Source organism: Crocodylus siamensis, chromosome 9 (genome assembly GCF_052110815.1).
Source record: "Crocodylus siamensis isolate JL-2025a chromosome 9, ASM5211081v1, whole genome shotgun sequence".
Classification (NCBI taxonomy): domain Eukaryota; kingdom Metazoa; phylum Chordata; order Crocodylia; family Crocodylidae; genus Crocodylus; species Crocodylus siamensis.
Window position 1 is genome coordinate 7,951,637 of NC_143403.1, and position 20,541 is coordinate 7,972,177.

At 43.0% G+C, this 20,541-nt stretch overlaps 1 protein-coding gene across 1 annotated transcript in view; it reads right to left on the reverse strand.

The window, feature by feature from the left end:
• Positions 1-14,289: 14,289 nt before the first annotated feature.
• The window catches only part of CDYL2 (chromodomain Y like 2), an 89,344-nt gene continuing 83,092 nt past the window's right edge, over positions 14,290-20,541 (reverse strand). The window contains exon 7 of the mRNA XM_090063131.1: positions 14,290-18,976. Coding sequence (XP_089919257.1) covers positions 18,818-18,976 — 159 coding nt within the window. The 3' untranslated portion in view covers positions 14,290-18,817. The remainder of the gene's footprint in view (positions 18,977-20,541) is intronic.

Sequence of the window (20,541 nt, forward strand, 5' to 3'; positions counted from 1 at the left end):
CCGTGCAGAAAGCGCTCTACAGCTGTAACCGAACAGACAGTCAGGGCACGTTGATTGCTGTAAAAATGGTGGATCCTGCTCTAAGATAACCCTGGATGGATGTGGTATCACACTTCACCACTGTAGGTTAGAGTGCTATAACAAACATTTGTACCAGACCCCATTGTGACTCAAGGTAGGTCACATTCTGCCAACATCCCATGGAGCATTGTGGCACCCCACTCGCCCACCCTCATGGAGCGGTGCTCTAGCCTAGGCCAGAGCTTGTCTCCTCTGCCTGAGCCCCAGGCTGGTCCCTCCCCTGGGTTGTCACTGAAACCTCTGTCACCAGGCCCATCTGCTTCCTTCCTCTGGGTAGCATAGCTCCATCCACACACAGAAAACTGCTTATTGCTGAATTTCTCTTACTGCATATTGTCATGGGTGCAGATCAGCGAAGTAGAATGTGAACCTACTTCTATGTTGCTTCTGCTCACAGTTAACCTATCTCAAGAACTGATTCTTGTGGACTGATTTCTGGCCATGGGCAAGTTTCCTGATGGAAGTAAAAAATGTACTTGAACATGCCCAAAATCTACATCAGCATATCTACGCATACTAATATGTTGCATCACTGCTCGGGAACTGGGCTTATTTAGTCTGAAGAGGAGATGACTTGGGGTGTCAATAGCCACCTTCAACTATGTGAAGGGAGGTTCCAAAGAGGATGAAGCTGAACTGATTTCCATGGTGGCAGATGAAAGAACAAGGGGCAACCGTCAAGTTGTAGCAAGGGAATGTTTACTTTGGATAGTAGGAAGAACTTTCTTATGAGGAGCATAGTAAAATACTGGAACAAGCTACCCAGAGAGGTGGTGGGATCTCCATCCTTGGAGGTTTTTAAGACTTGGTTACACAAAGCCTTGGCTGGGATGATGTAGTTGGGAATGCTTCTACTTTGAGCAGGGGGTTGGACTAGATGTGACCTCCTTCAACCCTCATTTTCTATGATTCGATGCTTTCTGGCTTGTCTGGGGAAACCAAATGCATGTGTCAGATGTAGATTGTGAGAAGCACTTATAATGCCTGTGCTCAATACAGGATGAAGGGCCAGAAACCCCTGAGTCTAGCTCACAGACACAAAGGCCTAGAAACCTTGGATGCATTCAGTGGTCCATAAAGAAGCAATGTTTTTCTCTGTTCTCATGTCTTAAAGACAGTTTCTAATAATCCTGGTCACTCAAGTAATAGTTTGGACCCAGGTGCATGTGAGAGAAAGCTGGTTCATCCAGTCTGTTACAGTTTGAGGTCTGCTGCTGGGAGTCCCAAAGAGATGTATATGTGGGGCAGCTAGCTCTTTTTTGTCAAGCTCTCATGTTGTTTGTTTTTAGTTACTGTTGTCCAGTTGTCACTTTTCCTGGCTATATGAATAGTAATATCCAGTGGTCTTGCTAGCCTTAATGTAGTGTTCCCGTCTTAGATCAACTCCCCAATTAACAAAGCAAAACAAAGAAAACTACCTCTGGGAGACAGTGTCCAGGATGTTCCCTTTAGGAACAATCTGACATTCTTCAATGGGAGGAGAGGAAACTCCCCCCCCCACCCCCCATCTTCCTAATCTGCTGTCTGCAAAATAAGCAGTGATTTTGATTTCACTGCCCCCCTCCCCCTGCACCAAGTAGATTTCCTGAAATCTGCACAGAACTTTGCAAGCCTTCAGCAAAAAGCATCACTCTCCTGACGCCCTGGTGAGTGGAGGCAGTCAGGTTGTCCCATCTGCTGGCTCATGCCCTGGAAAGGATGACTTAGGATCACCAGGGACTAGGTACTGTCAGTATTCCATCAGTTCTTTTTTTAATTGCCTGGAGCCCTAACATTACCAGCCAGTTGGAGGCATTGTGTATTTGCAGGACACGCAGTGTTGACATGATCCCATAGCCCAGAACAGTACACTGTTTACCAAGAAATTGTTCCAAGGCTTTCAAAAGCATTGAATGTTTGCACTCAAGGCAATTATACTTCCAAGTGGGTGTTTTCTGAAGTGGTCTAATGGATAATGCAGTGAACTTTGGGAGGGGGAGGGGGGGGAGTTGAGTTTATCACACAGCCATTCAGTCACAGGCAAGTTTTAGAAATGTTGTCTCTCTTAAATCTGAAATCGGGGTAACTGTCCTTCGATTTTCAAATGGAGCAGGGTTAGGTCTTTGTTTACTCTATAAGCTACATCTCTAGCCTGCCTGCATTTTGTTGTCTTGCAATACATTAGACAAATTGCCTGAGTTGGGTAGTTATTAGGAGCAGCTACAACTATGCAAAAATTGTACAGTTTGGGGAAGGGGGAGAGAAGATTGTGTATTCAGGAGTGAAATGAAGCCCACTAAGGCTTATTAGATAAAGCTGCTGACCTTTTTTACAAGTATCTAAAAAAAGCTAGTTATGCATTTGGGTATAAACCAAGAAGCACAATCCTCCCTGTAATATTTTAATAGCACTCCATTCTGTTACTCCATCTGGAAGCTTTTGTGGGGGACAGAGGTGGGAAATAACCAAAAGGTAAGCTGCATTTTGTGTTTTCAGTCCCTACAGTCCATAATATCTGTTCTCGCCATGCTGTATTCTCCGAAGTGATTTCAGAGGCATTTGATGCAATAAGTGACTGCTTATACTTGGAAGCATTTTGTAATGTCGGGATGCAAACTGTGTCTTGTTCAAACCAAATTTGTATTTGCCTGAGACTCTGAACCAAAAACTCTCTGGCCTTGTTTAATTCATTCAAAAATCACTAACTTACAGAAGGGATAAAGCTGAAATATAAATATGAAATTTCAATTCGGGTGCCTGGGAGAGTGATTGCATTAGTCTTGGATCTGAACCTGGTATATGGTTTGGGTTCCAGCACTAAAATAGTTCTGCTTATGTCTCCTCTTAAAGGGTTACAGCTCTGGATAGTGGAAAGTAATGAGAAATGCTTTCCTCTTATCTCCGTCTCAGACCTCCTCTACAATCTTCTTCCTTTTAAAATTGCATGCCTTTCCGAACTGCATCTGCTCCCACAAGTCTTCCCAACTTTCTTCCTTGCTCAGGTTTTTATAAACTACCTATCTAGATGTATTTTCTTTTTAAAATATTGAAATAAGTTCAGAACAGCACAAAACAACCACTTGACAATGTGGCGCTTTGTGTCTCCTCACTTGTGACATCTATATTTAGCTTGAAATCTCCTCAAAATGGGGACTTTATACACTGCTAGTTATGGAAGGGGGGAGAATTTAATAAAATTTGGCAAGTACCATTTGGGGTTGAGATTCATAACATCCATTACACCAGAGTCCTCCATGTTATAAGGGTGTAAAGTAAGGGTGGCGGAGTTGGGTCCTAAATCTTTGCCATCCTTCTTTCTTTTGGAGGAAAGGCTGCCACTATCTCTTTCTCATTCGGTGCAGGTGGGTTTCCCTTCTTGCTCACTGGTGAGACAGCTAGTAGATCAACTAGCTTGTTGCATGTGTGGGAGGAAGTGTTGTGGGGGCGGTGCACTGAACCTCTAAGCCAGGGTAAACCGAGAGACCTAAGGTGCCACATGGGCCTCAGCATCTTACAGCCTACACGGGGTGTGTGGTGTTGCCAGAATTATGGGGTGTCAGCTGGAAGCCTGTGGACAATTCAAGCTTGGGGAGGTGACACGAGCAGTAGAGGCCAGGTGAGGCAGGAGCAGGTGCCCCACTGAGAGTGAGAACTGCACCCTTGTGCTTCCAGCTTTCCACCTATCTCCTTGCAGCCAGACCATTGCCCACCCGTGGAGACTGAGCGCCAATGAGAACCCATCGGGTCTGCCCCAACAGCCAAACGTGGGGCAAGAAGTGGCATTTCAGGAAATAAAGGAACTTATTGTGCAAATCCAGCACCAGCTCCAGCGAGGGCATTGAATCAGAGGTGTCTTTAAGTGCATCGCTGAGCAGATGCAGGTGAGGGGTTCCAGCAGAGACTGGGAGCAGCGCCTCACCAAGACCATGCTGATGAGGAGGTATTATGCCATGTGCTTAACACTAGAAAGCAGTTTGGGAGCTGGGGGCAGACCGTGGTGTTCTGTGAGGACCTATGCCGTATTCTTTGCAAGAACAGGGCAGAGGCCACCCCCCACGCGGGAAAGACCAGGGGTGTTGTTGAGGAGAGAGGCCTCATGACCCTGTTCCCCACACAGCTGCTGTGGCTCCTCTGGGCTGAGCCCTTGCACATCTCTGTACCCTTCCTGGAGGCACTGAATGCATCCCAGTACAAACAGAGTGGCTGCTGCACTGGTATGACCCGTAGGGCCCATGCCCTCTCTTCCTGCCACTCCTGATGAGTCGGGCCATGTGCACAGGGGCCGTGCAGCTCGCGATTGTAAGGTTCTCCCTGGTTGCATGCAACTGTGATGGGGATTCAGGCCCTGGGGAAATGTGGAGCCCCTGGGAGGGGGAAGGAAGGGGCTGTAGGGGGAGCCCAGGCCACCACAGGCCCCACTCTGTAGTCATAACCTTCTTGGGTTATTAAGACTGAGATGCCTACCAAGGGCTGGGGTTGGGGGGGCAGAATGGGAATGGTGGGGTCTAGGGGGAGGGTGAATTGCCTACTTTCCCCCTCCCTGCCTGGAGTCCAGCCAAGGTGCTACCCGCACCCCTACTCACTCTTAAGTGCTTGAGAGCATGTCCCCTTTGGTGGGATCATAAGTCGGCACACTTGATGAGTCCTTGTCATTTCAGTTAGGGCCATGCTGCCCTCCACGGGAGACTCAAGCCTAAGTACAGATACCCTGAGCATTTATGTATACAGCTTCCCTCTCCCACAAAGGCACTTGCAGAAAGTCGTCAATAGCGTTTATTGAGCTCGGCAGCCAAAAGGGTACACAACAGTTTTTTTCAGAGAGTACCCCAGTGCAGGGAGGGGAGATGCCAGCCAGCTGTGTCTCTCAGAGACTGCAGGAACACGAAAAAATTCCTCCCTTGTCAAAAAAACCCCTTGGACTGACCATGACCTTTCCATTCAATAATAGGTGAATGTATGGATGCTCGATGATAACAGAAAAGAAACAGTGCAAATAATCAAGCAGTTCTGTATATCTGCCAAATGCTAGGGCTGTCATCAGTCAAAGTACATCTGGCCAGGACTCAGTCTTTACTCTGAGGCTCTATCTTAGGTGTCAGATGGCAGCAGTCTGGAGGTAGGATGCTGAGGCCACCCTATCCCCCGCCCAGTGGGGTGGATGAGATGGGCTGGTGGTGTGCTTTTTGTCCATGGTGGCTTTGGGGACTCCTCCTGGGGGATGGGGACTCTCTCAGGGGGGAGGAGGAGGAGGACCCAGAAAGAGGACCCTTTGTTACTTTCAAGTCTCTGCTTTTGTATTCTCCTTCCCTCCTGATGACCCTTCATCCCTGGCTATTGGTGATTGGTCTCTCTGTGTGGTTGTCATGCATCCATGTAGCTCATCACATGCACATATACTAATTTGGTCTTTCTGGGCTGCCTTCTAATTTGGTCTGGAACTCGGGTCCCTCCTCTCCGGGCCCTCGTTAGCTGGTGCCACCCTTATCTCACATTATGGAACAGTGTGGTACGTGCCCCCCGTTTCTCAGACTGCGTGTATATCTGTTAGGCGGGCTGTCTAATGCCGCAAGGTCACTTTGAAGGCAGTGTGAAACTGTATGTGAAACCCAAGCTTCCAGAAATCAGTTAACCCTTGCTGCCCGTTCTAATGCATATACATATACCTATAAGCCAATTCCCAAAAAGCAAACCTTTAAATGCCATTCTTAAGCCAACACCTCAGGGCCACCTCCAGCTCTCCTGCAACTGTGGGCCCAGCTGCACCACACTTTTTCCCCCCTTTCTGCAAGCTAAGGAACCCCTCCTCCTTGTCTGGAGGCTGTACAGCTGTGCACAGAAGGCCAGCTCACAGCAGACAGCACAGTGAATGCAGGACAAGTGGCTGAATATGTGCTGAGCAAACAAAACTTGTGCATATAAGTCATGGGCAAAATGAAGAGATGTTACGAGCTCTAGTTGTAGCCTCTGAGCTCAGACCATGTACCACGGACTCGTGTCGCTAGGGGCTGTGAGACGGGATGGGGCTACGAATCTGACCGTGTATGGTGGAAATGGACAGGCTGGTGGGCACTTCCACCCAGGCTGCTGAGTCTGTGACCCAGGGGCTCCAGATGACCACCCACTATTTGGAGGATGTCAGATTATTACTTAAATAATTATATCAAAACCCATCCTAGCAAAACCCAAATCTGTGCTTTCTAGCTGAGGTATTGGGACGCAGAACATCACCTGAATGTCACCTGGGGTGACCAGAGTCTCAAACATTAGAAACATGCGGTCTGCTTAAGGGTAACACTAGCCCGTATACTTTGTTAAAAAAAGCACATATTAAACACCAAAGCTAAGGTCAACGCACAAAACACCATTCTGTGTAAGCTCACAAATTCCAAATCGGGAGCACACCCATCCCTACACACTGCTCCCATAGCATTTTGTTTCTCTGTGGCTGACTATGCTGCTGCACCACCTGGGGATGCTCAAGTCACATTAAACATATTGACCCTGCCCTAAATGATGCATGCAGAATTATAACAGGCTGCCTAAAACTGACCCCTGTTCCCTGCCTATACACACAATCCAGTATAGCACCCTCTTGCATCAGGAGGAGAGTACCAGACAACATTGACTGGCAGGTACAAGAGTCAGACGATTACCACCTACTGTATGGATATCAACCAGTGCATAGTCGTCTCTCATCAAGAAATAGCTTTTTGTCCTCTACCACACCATGACCACATCACCAGAATCAGCCAGAACTACCCTCTGGCAAAAAGAATGGGAGAAATTAGGCATCAAAGCGGTTGAATGGAGCTGGCAAGGAATTATCCCCAGCGAGGAGCTAGCATCCAGCCCCAACGACAAATGCCATACATGGCAGAGCCTGAACAGATTGAGAGCGAGTCTCGGAAGATGCAACTTCTTCATGAAATCATGGGGCCTCTATGCAACTAATCAACATGTTTGGCAGCAGAAGCAAACTGTGGATCATTTCCTGAGGTGCCCTGTAGCACCACAAGGCACCCCACAAGCTCTGGATACACCAACACCAGAAGCAGTGGCCTATGCAGAATACTGGGAACAGACCATATAGAAAGGCTGGGTTGGAGACATGACAAAGATGAAGAAGATCTGGAGGAGATATCCCATGGCGCAGCAGATCTCAGAGTTGCAGCACAAGGATAGGGAGGTAATGCACACCGTCCTGGACCACTGCTGGTGGCCCCATAGATGCAAGCCTCCCAGGCAGGTCCAGGTCAGCCCTGAAGGGGCACAGGAGCACTCTGAATGGGCGGGAGAGTGCAGCCTACCATGCTGCTGGGACAGCTTACGGCAGCCCTGGCTCATCCACGCCCCCTATCAGGAGGCCCAGAGGGAAGCTCATTCACTCCCCAGGGCCCCCCTCCTGACCCCGGTCCTGCTGCAGGGGAGCAGGGCAGCCATGGTGGGAAAATGCAGCCCCCAGTTTGATATGGCTTCCTGACGTAAGCCCCAGGTGTTGATGAGGGCTGTGGGTCCATGGCTCTTGAAGGGGAAGACATGGCCTTGGGGCCAGGGGTCCTGTGTGGGAGAGCCAGCAGTCTTCGGTGCCCACTGCAGTGATGCCTCCCAGTCCACAGCTCTCTGGAAGACATTGGGTCCAGGATAATGCAGCTGTCCAGCTCCTACATGGCTAAGTCCCTGGTCTTGACTCTGGACCCCTGAAAGTAGGGATCAAAAGCCCCTACCTTGTGCTTCCCATCCAAGGTTTCATGTTTGGTGAGTTCAGGTGTTCCCCCTGCCTCCAAACCCCCTTCCAGGTCCTGTCAGTCCATTCTCAAAACCCTGCCGCTGCCAAGGTTTGCTGTTCGGGACTGGCCTGGACCTGGTGGCGGGGCCCACACCTATGGGGCAGCCAGCGGTGGTCCAGGACTGTGTGCATTACCTCGCTATCCTGGTGCCGCTTTGTGTTAATTGGGAGGAGGGACTAGGCTGAGACACAGGCAATGTTCAACGGGTTTTCTTTATTAGACGCAGGAAGAGTTTGGCAACTACAGCATTTTAAACTGAGGCATGTCTCTTCCTTGTGCCATGCTCCCCTGCACCCTGGTATGTGCCCCTGGGAGGGGCTAAGGAGGGAGAGGGAATGGGGGATGGTGCCCGGGCAGCCTGAGTTTTGGGCAGTGGTGCCTGAGATGCAGGACCAGAGGAGCCTGTGTCAGGGGAGCCATGGCCCACTGCAGGGCACGGGCAGTTAAAGCCCTTGGGCCCTACTCATCTGGGGAGGGCTCCCAGTCCACACAGGTGAGGAGACAGTAAGCCAGGGCTCTGCAGATCTGGGCAGCCTGCCACTGTATGGGGCCAGGGCCATACACATCAGCAGGGGGCTTGGCCTCTCCTCCATCCCCTCATGTGCCTGGGAGCATGGCATCCGCTCGCCATCACCCTGGGGCACAGGGAGTTGCACAAGGAGCAGGCATGCTTGTCATTAGCCACGTGAAAGTCGGTGGCACAGGGCATGCTGAGTGGGCATGCAGGTGGCTCCTGGCCATGAGGGCATGTCATGAAAAGCCACTGCTGCGTCAGGTCCAGGTGTGCAGCTGTGATGTCCCTGCCAGCCAGTCGGGCTGGCTCAGCCATTTGGCTTCACTTGGGAGACTTTGGCAGCCTGGGGGGCCTGTGGGGCACCCTGGGAGGCATGCACGGGGTCCCCCTACCGGCTGTGCCGGCAGGCTCTAAGTGCTGTTCCCCCTCCAACAATGGCTAATGGTTATTCTGCTTCATCCGAGCCGAGATGGGGTACTTAGGGTAAAGCTCAGAAGTTAGAGCATTTCTGCTGAGGGCTTTTTGAACACTTATAGGTAGCGTTTTTGCTGGCCGCTGCTGTATCTTGCTGGTTTTTTGCACTATAAGGCTGTGCAGTAGAGTGTCAAGTTCTGACTGGCTGTTGATCCACTTGGCATACGGGGAGACATCGGAGTTACCCTATCAGCTGTGTAAAATCCTGAAGCATTCCCCGGCCTTCCCACTGCTGAGCGTTTGCTTTGCCAGAACTTCGTGTCGTTCCAGGGAAATGTCTTGCAGGGCAGGTGGAAGGGCAGGCAACAGGATAGTTCTTGTCTGGGCACAGAAACAAGGCAATGGCATTGCGCAAATGCTTTCCCACACAAAATGTGCGTGGAGTCTAAAATAATTCAAACTCTGGGTCCAGCTCAAGAATGTTTATAGGGGAAATGAGGCTCTTGCATGCATTGAAATATCTTAACGCACTCATCACTGTAGTGTATGCTCAGTGCTTATCCTTGTCAATGCGGATTTTCTTTTACAAATATTCATGCTTCTGTGTCCCTGCGTCATTGCCCTGTGATCCTTGCTGGGTAATTCATTTATTCCCTGCTAAATGACAAACTGTTTCTTTCTCATTATTCAAATGAGAAATCACATTTTTATTTGCAAAGTATACTTTGACAGCTCAAGGTGAAAATTACCGTGTCGGACCAGCCGGACATAACGAGTGGAACCCAACAAAGCTTGGAAGCGTTCTGTTGTTATGGTACAACTGTAAGAAGCACATTTGTAAAACCAAAAGAAAGAAGAGTTGAATGTTTTAAAGCCAGATGTTCCCGCTATAGCAGTCTAAATGGTGTGAATTCTAGAACTGATTATCTCTGGCTTTTTTGAGAACTTGAAATCCTTCCAGACTATGATTGCTGGGCTCTTTGACTTATCTGCAGAATAAGTAAGGTGCCTGTGTCTTATGCAAAGGTGGGTCACACTCTGCTGAACTTAGCAACCTTCCCAGAGGCTACTCAACAGTACCAAGACCCTAGGCTGAAATCCTGGTCCAGCAAAGTCAGTGGGAGTTTGCCATTGATTTCCATGGGGGTCAGAATTTCACCTTCATGCATTTTTTTTTTTGTTATGATGACTTCCTCTTCTTCCATGTTATAAAGCCTCACTTGAATTTGATGGACACCCAGTCTGCATGAGAAACTTTTCCTTGAGGTCCTTGTGTTACTTCAAGTCTTCTCATTAAGTCCTCCCCTTGTTTGCTCAAGACTTCTTTTTTTTCAGTTCCTATTTTTCCCATCTAACGCTCAAAACAAGAAAGGACTTGTCATAAGTATATGGCATCTTGGGGTGCTTGCTTTCTATTTTCTAAAATACATAAATTAACATGCAAATATTTTGTTCTTTGTGTCTACATTGGTGTGTGTGCTTTTTTATCTCTTTTTCTCTAGAGACATTCATCACTGGCATTGGCTTGATGTTCCTAGTACCTTGTTAGGGCTTTAACCTACACCACCAGGTTTGAAATATATGTGAGTGTGTGTGTACATACATATGTATTTTAAATTAAAATTGGATTTAAATTTAATCTTTCTTTAAAAAAATAAATCTGAGCTGACTGTAATCTAATGAAATCTATTTAAAGATATGCGAGCCATGTGTGTTGTTTGAAACTGGTGAAAGTCAATAGTTAAACCCCTGGAACCAGAGGTCATTGAAGTTATTAAACTGGTTTTGAAGAGCAGTAGCCTGTTTCAGCTTAACTAGTTCAGTTGAATGGGCAGCTAATTTAGGGATGAGAAGCCAACTGGCAGTGGACAAGTAGGAAAGTGTCTTTAGTCTTTGCATAGAAACAAAATATGAGAGGAAAAGATCTATTGGTTCTAAAATCTCAAAGGACATGGTGACCAGAAACAAACAATTCAGTTCATTACCTACAGATAATACTTCCTTTGTTTAATAACTCTGCAAATTATAAATAGAAACCATATTTAGATAAACTCTTTTTTTTCCTTATGGATCCATCACGCTGTTTAACTCAAAACCCACAAAAAACAGCATTTAAAAATGTTTTTTATTGATTGAATCCCAATTTCCATCCAAATGCAGCATGATATACATTATGGGTAAAAATTAATCATGATATGGAAATCATACACTATATGTATCATTCACTATATTCTGACATAATGTAAAAATCAAGAGCCAATGTATTAAGCTGCATAATAGCTTATTAAATGTATACTGATACAGCATATGCTCCTTTTTGTCTGAAAAAAATTCTAGCTTGAATGTAAAAGCTATATTTAGTTTGCAGGTTTTATCAGTTAACAACCAATTAGAATCAACTTTTCTTTAGGAAAATAGCTACATATTGCATAAGCTTGTAGGTTTAAATAATGATTTCACTAGGTGATTTAAATATTCACTTTGCATGCTACCACCTTAGCCTCCCAAAGTGAATTTTTTTTTCCTGTTATATATTTGGACATTGGAGATAATCAGGACTGGAGGCACTCATCTCCAACATTGATTCCTGTTGCTCAAGATGAGAAAGGCAGAATGGAAATAAGGAGCGTCCATGGTGCTAAATAGATTAGAAGTAATCAAGACAAAAATTTAACAGTCTAAATGGTTGTTGTAGTATTGGTGAAGGAATGTCTTTACAAGTTTTAAGTTGACCAACATCGGTGTGTACACATGTACTAACTTTCTAATAGTTTAGCTGACTCAACTTTTTAAAGTTGACTTAACAGTTGTTATGAATTACGCTCTTAAAGCCAAGTGCAGTTCACTCTAGGCTGGGGCAATGATCACGCAGAACAAGTATCCAGAGTCAAATACAGAATCTTTATTCGCTTAAGCAAGGTGCCTCTACAGAGAGGGACCCCGCCTACTAGTTATAATACTTTTTTATACTTTCTAAGTGCATAAGTGTTAGTTCGTGATTAGCTTGTGCTCCTAAAAATACCCAATCATCTATTAACTAAATCACAATTCTGTTCAATCAAGTGGCAGTGTGGGCATGAACACCAAAGTTTAACTCTCGTGAATTACATGCCCCCTATATTTTGTCTCAAGATGTTTCTTTATCTAACAAAAACAAATCATGCCCGACTTTCAAGGTTCTTCTGTTGATGAGACTCCCCTGTTGACTGGATTCAGCTAGTTTCATATCTTATCAGCAACCCTCACACAGTACCCCTTTTCCCTTCACGCCGTCTCATAAGTGCTGTGTCCGCTTTTATGAAATGGAGGTGAAAGGACAAAGAAATGGTCTCACTTTTAGCATTACAAAGGCTTGCTTTAACTCTACAAGATTCATATACAACACAGTCAGAGTATACACATGTACATGAAGCAGAGATGACTTTAAATGTGATGTAAGTTAATGCGTCTCTCTGAGGTGTATTATCTTGAGTCACATTAGTGAAGTTGACCTAGCTCACAAGATGGCTGCTGTCACATCAAGGAGCTGTATGTGTGTTTGCTTCGATGTGGCTTAAGTTAAATTGACTTAGTTAAGTTGCCTTATTTTAAAATGACTTAGTATGCATGTATGCACCTTGTCTTCTTAACTTTAATGTTCATCAACACCACATTACCTGCAAACCATGTGGAGGTAATTGCCTTTCCATGTAAAGTAGAACAAGCTAACCTCTGACAAAAAGACAGCATTTTCTGACTTAAAGTAACTAATTTTATAACTTGGTGATGATTAAATGAGATGACAAGTGTGTGCGAATCCAGGAAGGACTAATATAATATGATATTTGGTTTCAGAGGAAAAATACTATGCATATGCACAACCAATCAATTTGTTTCAAATTAAGAGGAACAGTTGATTCTCAGTAACTCCATCTGCTCACTCTTAACCTGATGTAAAAATGAGTGGAAGTGGGGCAGTTTAGCTTTCTTTTACAGAGGGCCACATGCAGTAGTTACTGCTGGGTAAGAGTGGGTAGATAGGTGCCATACGTTGGCTGCTGTGTGCTAACTTTCCCTCCTCCTCCATTTTAACTTGCTGCAACCTTGCAAACACATCAGTTAGGCCTCCGAGTGTAACATGTTGATTAAGTCTTATTACACTTTTTTAACATATGGGTAGGGTGGGGTATAAAGATGTAAGTGACTGGTGGAAGGGCATGTGGCAAGTCTAATGCAGAGCCAGGAACAGATTGCAAGAGTTGTGGCTCCAAATCCCCAGCTCTTAACTAGCTGACCACATTACCAGCTAACAATACGTGTAACCTCAAAGCTAAGCACTTTCTGTTGCACTAGAACAAAAGTGTTGTACAGTTCTTTCACTTAACTTAAATTTCTGTATTAGATTGGTGCGTTTATATATGCACCTTTGGGCTTGTACAAGAGAATATGAACGCACCATTTATCTGACTCAGCTTTCTAGTAAAGGAAATTTTGGCATTTCCAATCTTTTCTTTAAGGATTTGCTGCAGTCTAGTTATAGATAATATGTGGCAGCATTATATGAATGTAAAAAAACCATACTGCCTCCAAAAATCATGTAGTTGGCTTAAATGTCATGGGATAGGTTGGTTCCCATAGTTTATTTCTATCTGCCCTCTCATTTTTAGGCCTTTGGGCAACTCTTAGGACACACTTGTCAGATCTTTTCCATAACCATAGAAACTTAATTGAAAAAAAAAAAGAAAACTCTGATTCTTCTAAATTAACATGTTCCTAGCGTCAGGGCTGTGGGGAGCCAGGTGGTAATGGGTCCTTATGAAAACTCCCTCCTTTATGTGCCTCATACAGAGGGCATTTCCATTTGCTTTGCTGATCACGAAGAAAAAAAGGACTGTTCCTTTTTTAAAAGACAGCTACCTCAGGGCTGTACAGGTAGGTTGGAGAGCTGGCCCCAGGTGGTGGATAGGTTGAGGCATCCTGTCTCTTCACATGAGAACCCATGGAGGATTGTCGTCCTCTCTGAAGTTCCACTCTGGTGGATGCCAGTTGCCCGGCAGACTCCTCCAGGAGGATTTATCATCCAAAATCAGGCATCTAGTAGCAAACCAAACCAGTTTTAATATCTGTGCCGAGAACTGAATTGTTGTTAGTGATCCTTGGCGACACAAGGCAAACAGTATCACGCTTTCTATGATCCCATCTTTAAGTCATCCTAGAAGCTTCCTTTTGAAAACAGTGCTGCCTTGTTGTGTTTTTTTTAAGATTTGAACTGAAATCAGGATCAATGACATGAAGTTCTGTTGCATACCTGACAGTACTACTGATAATCAGTACTTTTCAGTCTTGTGTACTGAAGTTCAGTTTTACGGTCTGATGGTTTGGGGTTTTTTTTTAATAGAAACTTGTATTTCTGGCTTCTTTTTAAAATACTCTTATGAAATATTTGACTATATCACTTTATAGTGCAGAAAGGCAGCTGTTTACAAGTTTATAATGATCCCTGTAAAATTGAAAATCACTAAATTGAAATGAAGTTTCAATGTTTTTATTCAAAGCAGCTTCTCACAATGTATAAATACTGCATATTAACACACATGAAAAATACAACTTCTAAGGCACCCAGAAATGTGTCCATACACTAGTTACAGGACCATCAACAAATATATTGTGTACAATTTGATCTAGACAGTCAATATTTGATATATCAGAAGATACAAGTCCCTCGTACTGTACCAGTTTCAGAAAATATTTACAACACTGTGATAAAGGGGTGCCTTGTACCCTTGTAATAGTATATTATGTATTCATCATTACAAATATTAGAAAGTGTTTTAGACGGTTCCATGATGTTTGGACAAAATAACTTAAGGGCCTAATTTGCAGAGTTCTAAGTTCAATTTCTTGTGCAAGTCTGAAGTCAAATAAATTTACATAGACAAATTTTGGGATTTTTTGGTTCTTTGCTTCATCTCAGAGTTTTGGTAATAAGCCTTACCAATAGACATGCCATCATAGCTGACCATCACTCATTTTCCAGTAGGTTAGTGGATACATTTTTTCCCCTTACACTTAAAAAGGAAAGAGAATGAAGTATTTGTAGCAGGAAAAGACCATTTGATCTTCACTATGAATGTCAAACTAGTTCACTTGCTAAATAACTAACGCTCTGTTAGAATAATGTAGTTCTTTGGTCCTTTTGTTTTTATGGAAGGCATAATATTTTTATTCACTAGAAATTGAAATCCTGTCAACATGTAGGTACGTTAGTGAATGACTTTCAGTGTAGTATTTAAAGTAGCAGGAAAGAGATTTAATATGGCTTAAAACATATGGTTAATTGGGTAGACATAGATAACACATCCAGGATACTGAGTACTTAAATGTACTATGATTAAGATTGTCTATAAGTCTCTTATGTAAACTTCTTTAGTGTCTCCTAAAGAGTGTTGGCTTTAGCCAGATTTGACTTTTATAGACCCAGCCATGAAAAGCCTGAGATTAACCACTGTGGTTGGGAGCACAAAATGCACAGTTTCTATAGAACAAAGCCCAAAGTGACAAGTCTAACTATGTTGTTCAAAAGAAACAACCCGTATTCTCCTTTTCACAAGAAAAACTTAAGGCCCTGTACTCTGATTTTGCTAACTGTCTTCCAGCAATTACTTGGGGAAGTCCTTTACTACATATACAGGTATGTAGCTTACAAGATCTCTTGCACCTAATGGTAAGGCTTATTCACAAATGCAATACATTTACAAATTATATTTTAAGCTGTAAAGGCTGGCAAAAATGAAAAAGTAAAAAGACAAAACAAAAAAATCCAACCAAACCTGCCTGTATATCCCTAGCATTAAAACAGCATTTTAGTCTAATGAAAAACTATTGGCACAAAACCAGTATGTCATAGATTAAAAGAACAATTAATAGTAGTGAAAAAGATTGCCTAAAACGCATACCCTAACCTACCACAGAAATATAAAAGTTTATATTCTGAAAATATATACTGTATTAAAGTTCGTAAGCGTATTCATTTAAACAGAAATGTACTGAAGTAGTAAACTAAGCAACACTTATCTACAGCAAAAAATATACATGCAAGACGACACAAAATAAATTGCTTACCTTTAATATCTACAAATGCAAAACTCTAGATTTTTTTAAAGATTGTACAAAACAATTTACACAAGAATAAAATAACATACTTAACAACAAATTGCATTTATAGTCTTAAATACTGTGGATATTAGTAAAGGTACCCAGACAAATATGTACAGTACATCTATGTATCTGAATACCAAATAAAGACAGAACCACAAGAGAGAATCAATTCTGAGCCTTAAATCCTCAAAAAGGAAGCCTTTAAAGTTTGTTGTTAATCTTTTTTTTCGGACAGGGAGAAACTGAAGATGCCAAGGAAAGTAGATTGTGACTGTATAGATATGAATAATTAAAATACTAAATACTGTTAGCACTTGCTTTAATGGAAAAAATAATAATAGAAAACACATTTCAGCCATTGTTTTGTCAAAGAAAATGCTTAGATGCAGATATTTGAAAATGTAGTTGATATGATGCATTTCAAAGGTCAAGAGACTTGAAATTCTTCTTTGTTCTAAAACCTTATATGGTACAACATACCTTCATGTTGCCGAGAACAATTTTTCTAGAGTTATCAGTCCAAAAAAACATAGTATTGAAATTGACTTCCTAATATTTTATGAATACAGGACTTGGTGCATCTCTCTGGATGGAAGAAAGTGGGGGCGGGGTTGAAGGAAGTTGGGGTATCGTCGTATTTTTCCACTAGGTTTTCCTGACTTCTAAAATCACTGCAAGCCTGACTGTGCAAATACTTCTGCATGTAAGTAACTGGCTCTCATGCGTAGCCCCACTGAAATCAGTGGGGTTACTCAAGTAAGGGATTCATATGCATACTAAAGTAGTAGAGTTCCAGCACAGGCCATATGTCTAAATTTAATTTTAAACCTGTTTAGGGGCTTTGCTGGAGGCCTGGAGGAGTAAGTAACTTTTAACCTCATAACAAGTGCTATATCAACCATTTGATATTTTACTGAAAAAGTTACTCTTAAGAGTAAATTTTGGAAGGCAAAATTCACCCTTTATTCATGTTGACTATTGCTTTTGAAAGTATTTAAAAGAAATATGGATTAGGGATTAGATTCTGTCCATTTTTTAAGTGGACCTTCAGTGGTGGGTTCTGACTTCAGTGTGGACCTGTGCTTAAAATCAATGGTACAACTGGGCCCTTGGAACAGAAACAGAAACAGAACTCAAGGGTGAAAAGTACTTTCCATTTGACTACGCAAAGGGAAAACGTGGATGAAGTTTGCTGAAGCCTGCAATTTCCTGTACTCAACATCTTGCCAATTTGACAAAGGCTTTGTTGAGACTCTGCGTTGTTGAAGATTACGGGGAGAGCGGGGACTTCTAACAACTTCCTTGTCACGGAGTTGCAAGCCATAATCCATACAGCGCATTTGGGAACGGAGAGCAAGTGCACAAATCACAAAAGGAACAAACGTGCAAAGTTTCTGCTTCAAGAGGTTTAGATTTGGGCATACGAATATGGCAGTTCACTTGAGAGAACACGCTTATGTTAATTCCTCACTCACTGCCTACTAGCAACAAGGAAATTAGATAGATCCAGTGTTCGGAAGTCAGTCAATGTCACTGAAACAAAATCAGAATCACAAACGTAAGATATCTTGTTTTTGTTGGGTTTTTTGTCACTTCTTGTGGACTGCTTCTCTCGACAGCCATAGGTTCTTGTAACCAGGTGGGAAGGTGGCCAGATGTGGGCCGCTGGAAAAGCAAAACAAAACCTCTCTTCTATTCCGTTCAAGGCCGAGCACCTTTTTAAGAACTCCTGGCCCCCACCCAGAGGCATCCGGAGCAGTGATAATCTCCCACACCTGAGGAATTGGACAACTAGTCTAAGGCTCATAAGGGTTTGTTTCTACACTTCAGACCAAGAGAGGATGTTTAAACCTGAAGAACAATATGATGCCATGCTACCGGCACCACACACCCTGTTACTAAAGTCCAGCTAACAGGAAAATAGTAAACGTAAATAAAGCATTCTGCTGGCAAGCCCTTCAATGCTCCTCGAGAAGGCAGGAAGTGAAGAGAGATGTGTATGGGACTTGCAATTTCAGCTTCCACTGACTTTTCTGTTTTTTTAACTCTAACAACCTATGATTCTACTTCATACATCTTTGTACAGTTTCACACGAACAGGAACGGACATGGCTGTCATGTCTAGTGCCCACAACATCTTGTGTGTTTGCTTTCTGTTCTTTATTGTCTACACAGCTCGCTGCTAAAAATATACTGGACAGCTTGCACTTTCACGTGATACCATTAATCCAGTCAAGGGAAGTATGGAAATAATATCAATGTGCTCAACAAACAGTTGAATACGAACCCAAAATAAATAAGTTAAATAAGTCCAATGAAGGAAAAAAAAAGAACAAACTCCTAGTAGTTTTTGCAAAACTAACTTTACATATTATACATATAAATTATCAGGTTTTCCTCATTACATTGTTAGAACTTTAAAAAAATAATTAAAATATTTCTAAAGTATCATGTTTGGGTCTCTAACATGTTATTTTGACCCAATGTTTAGACTGAGCCCTCAGTGTCAGTACAGATATGTGTTGCAATAGCAAGAATAAGTTAAAAAGGACAGAAAAAATTAATCACTACAGATGGTATGCCTTACTGGGCCAGAATCGTGCTTTTCCGCACATGGAATGTACCCTCCTAACTGGATGAGCATGTGAAGGATGCAGCGCTCAGTAGAGTTTATGTGCGCTGAGCAAGTCTGCCTCCATCTTTGTCACACCAAACCAAACCAGCCAGAAGCAGCTGTGTAACTTCTCAATTAAACTCACAAGGAAATCGACACAACCAGAAGTATTAAGATACACTTGTCACAAATTCTTCTCAAGGATGCCTTGCTTTTGCTTTTCATACACAGGTAATTTTTCAACTCTGTTTTACGCTTGAAGCATTTTCTCTCTGAAGTTATACCAGGCCCTCAGACTTCATAGATTTTGTCTTGCAGGTAGCTGAATAACGAATCCAGTCCTTTGGAAGAACTCCACAGCTGTTTTAACATCTGACACTCTTTCTCATTCACATCTTCGAGTCCAGATTTCAGGAAGCTCCGCACAAGGCATTTAGACTCTTCTAATACCTAGAGTGAAAATATTAGTCAGCGCTTTATTTTAGTTGGCTAAAAGTACTGTGAACAACAGTATTAGCAGCATGTTCACAGTACTGAATCTTGCAGCTTTCTATAACCAGTATAATCCTCTCTGCACTATTTAGAGAAATTGGGCCCAGTACTGAACATCCATAACTCCAGTTAAAATTGGTATGGGAAGGTGGACTGTTTGTACCCAGAATCTTTGAGACCTCTGGCATTCGTATTTTTATATCAGGGCCAAGATTTTGAAACAGTAACAATTGTCTTTAGGTAGCTCCATGACTGAAGGTCAAGATGCCATCAAGAGGCCTCGTTTGCACAAGCACCCTCTGAAAATCCATCCTCCTTGTGGCACCTCGAAGTGGGCACCTATTCTCTGGACACTGGACTTCTCCCAAACTGGAGCATCTTAAATTTATTGTTTGTTTTTAAAAATGATGACCCTCTGTTAATGTGTGCTTTTTCATAAGTTAGATATGAAATTGGAACAGAAATGAAGAGGTGAAGGTCACCCCCCAGACACCTTTATATATTTATTTATCTCCATGTTTCAATCCACAAACCATTGTCTTTTGTAACATGTGGGTACAGCAGGGAAATGTCTGAGAACTGCTGACATAAGGATTTTCTTTCTTATTGGAGGATCTCAATCCAATTTCTTAATTACGCGAGTAAGGTGGCAGGGTATATTTTTCCAGGATGACTTCAAAGCCCTTGATTAAAAACTGGTTTAAGCCAAATGAAACATTTCCACATTACGTATTTTATGTACAAAACTTATTTAACTAAAATTGGGATGGGAACAAGTGTTCTTTGCTTCACTGTGCCTTGGAGGAATGGGCTTTAATAGAAGCATTTGTAGAACAATGTTCTCTATGCAGCTCTTCAGTACACCCGAGTCTTTTCTTTCTTTTCAAGAGACACTTTAAAATGTGACTATTATAAACTGCAGGTTACTTTTGTGAACGAGGAAGGGTCCATGTTATTCAATTTGTTTGTGACCTCAGCATATTTTGCATCTAGGCACCCAGACGATTAACTTGAATCCCTTTGATATTTGTAACCTTTCCCATAGAGAGCCTCCCACAGGTAGTCTACACCTTAACACCCTCCTTCAGTCTAACAGACATCTGCAGAAGATGCCACTGGTACTATGCTCAGTCAGTAAAGTAATGAAGAATGCAGGAGGGGCCTTGGGTGTTTTCCAGCTCATATAATACACCCAGTATCACTCTGCTTGGTGGGTTTCATTCTGAATGTCTTTTATGAGATGCCATCTACGCTTCACTTAATTAAAAACCTTCTGCGCCTCTACTGTGTTTTTTACAACAGGTCTTTTAAGTGAAATCAGGGGAGGCTAAGATTGTGCCAAAGACAGGCAGTGCAACTAAGCCATTATGTACAAGCAGTTCCAAATGATTTTATTTTGTTAGTGTTGTTTTACTGTGGCCATAATATTAATTACTGCTTTGTATGCTGCATTTTTAAGAACAAAGATACCTGGTACAAGGAAGGGGGCTGTGAAGTGGTATTTATTCACTCAGTCATTAGAG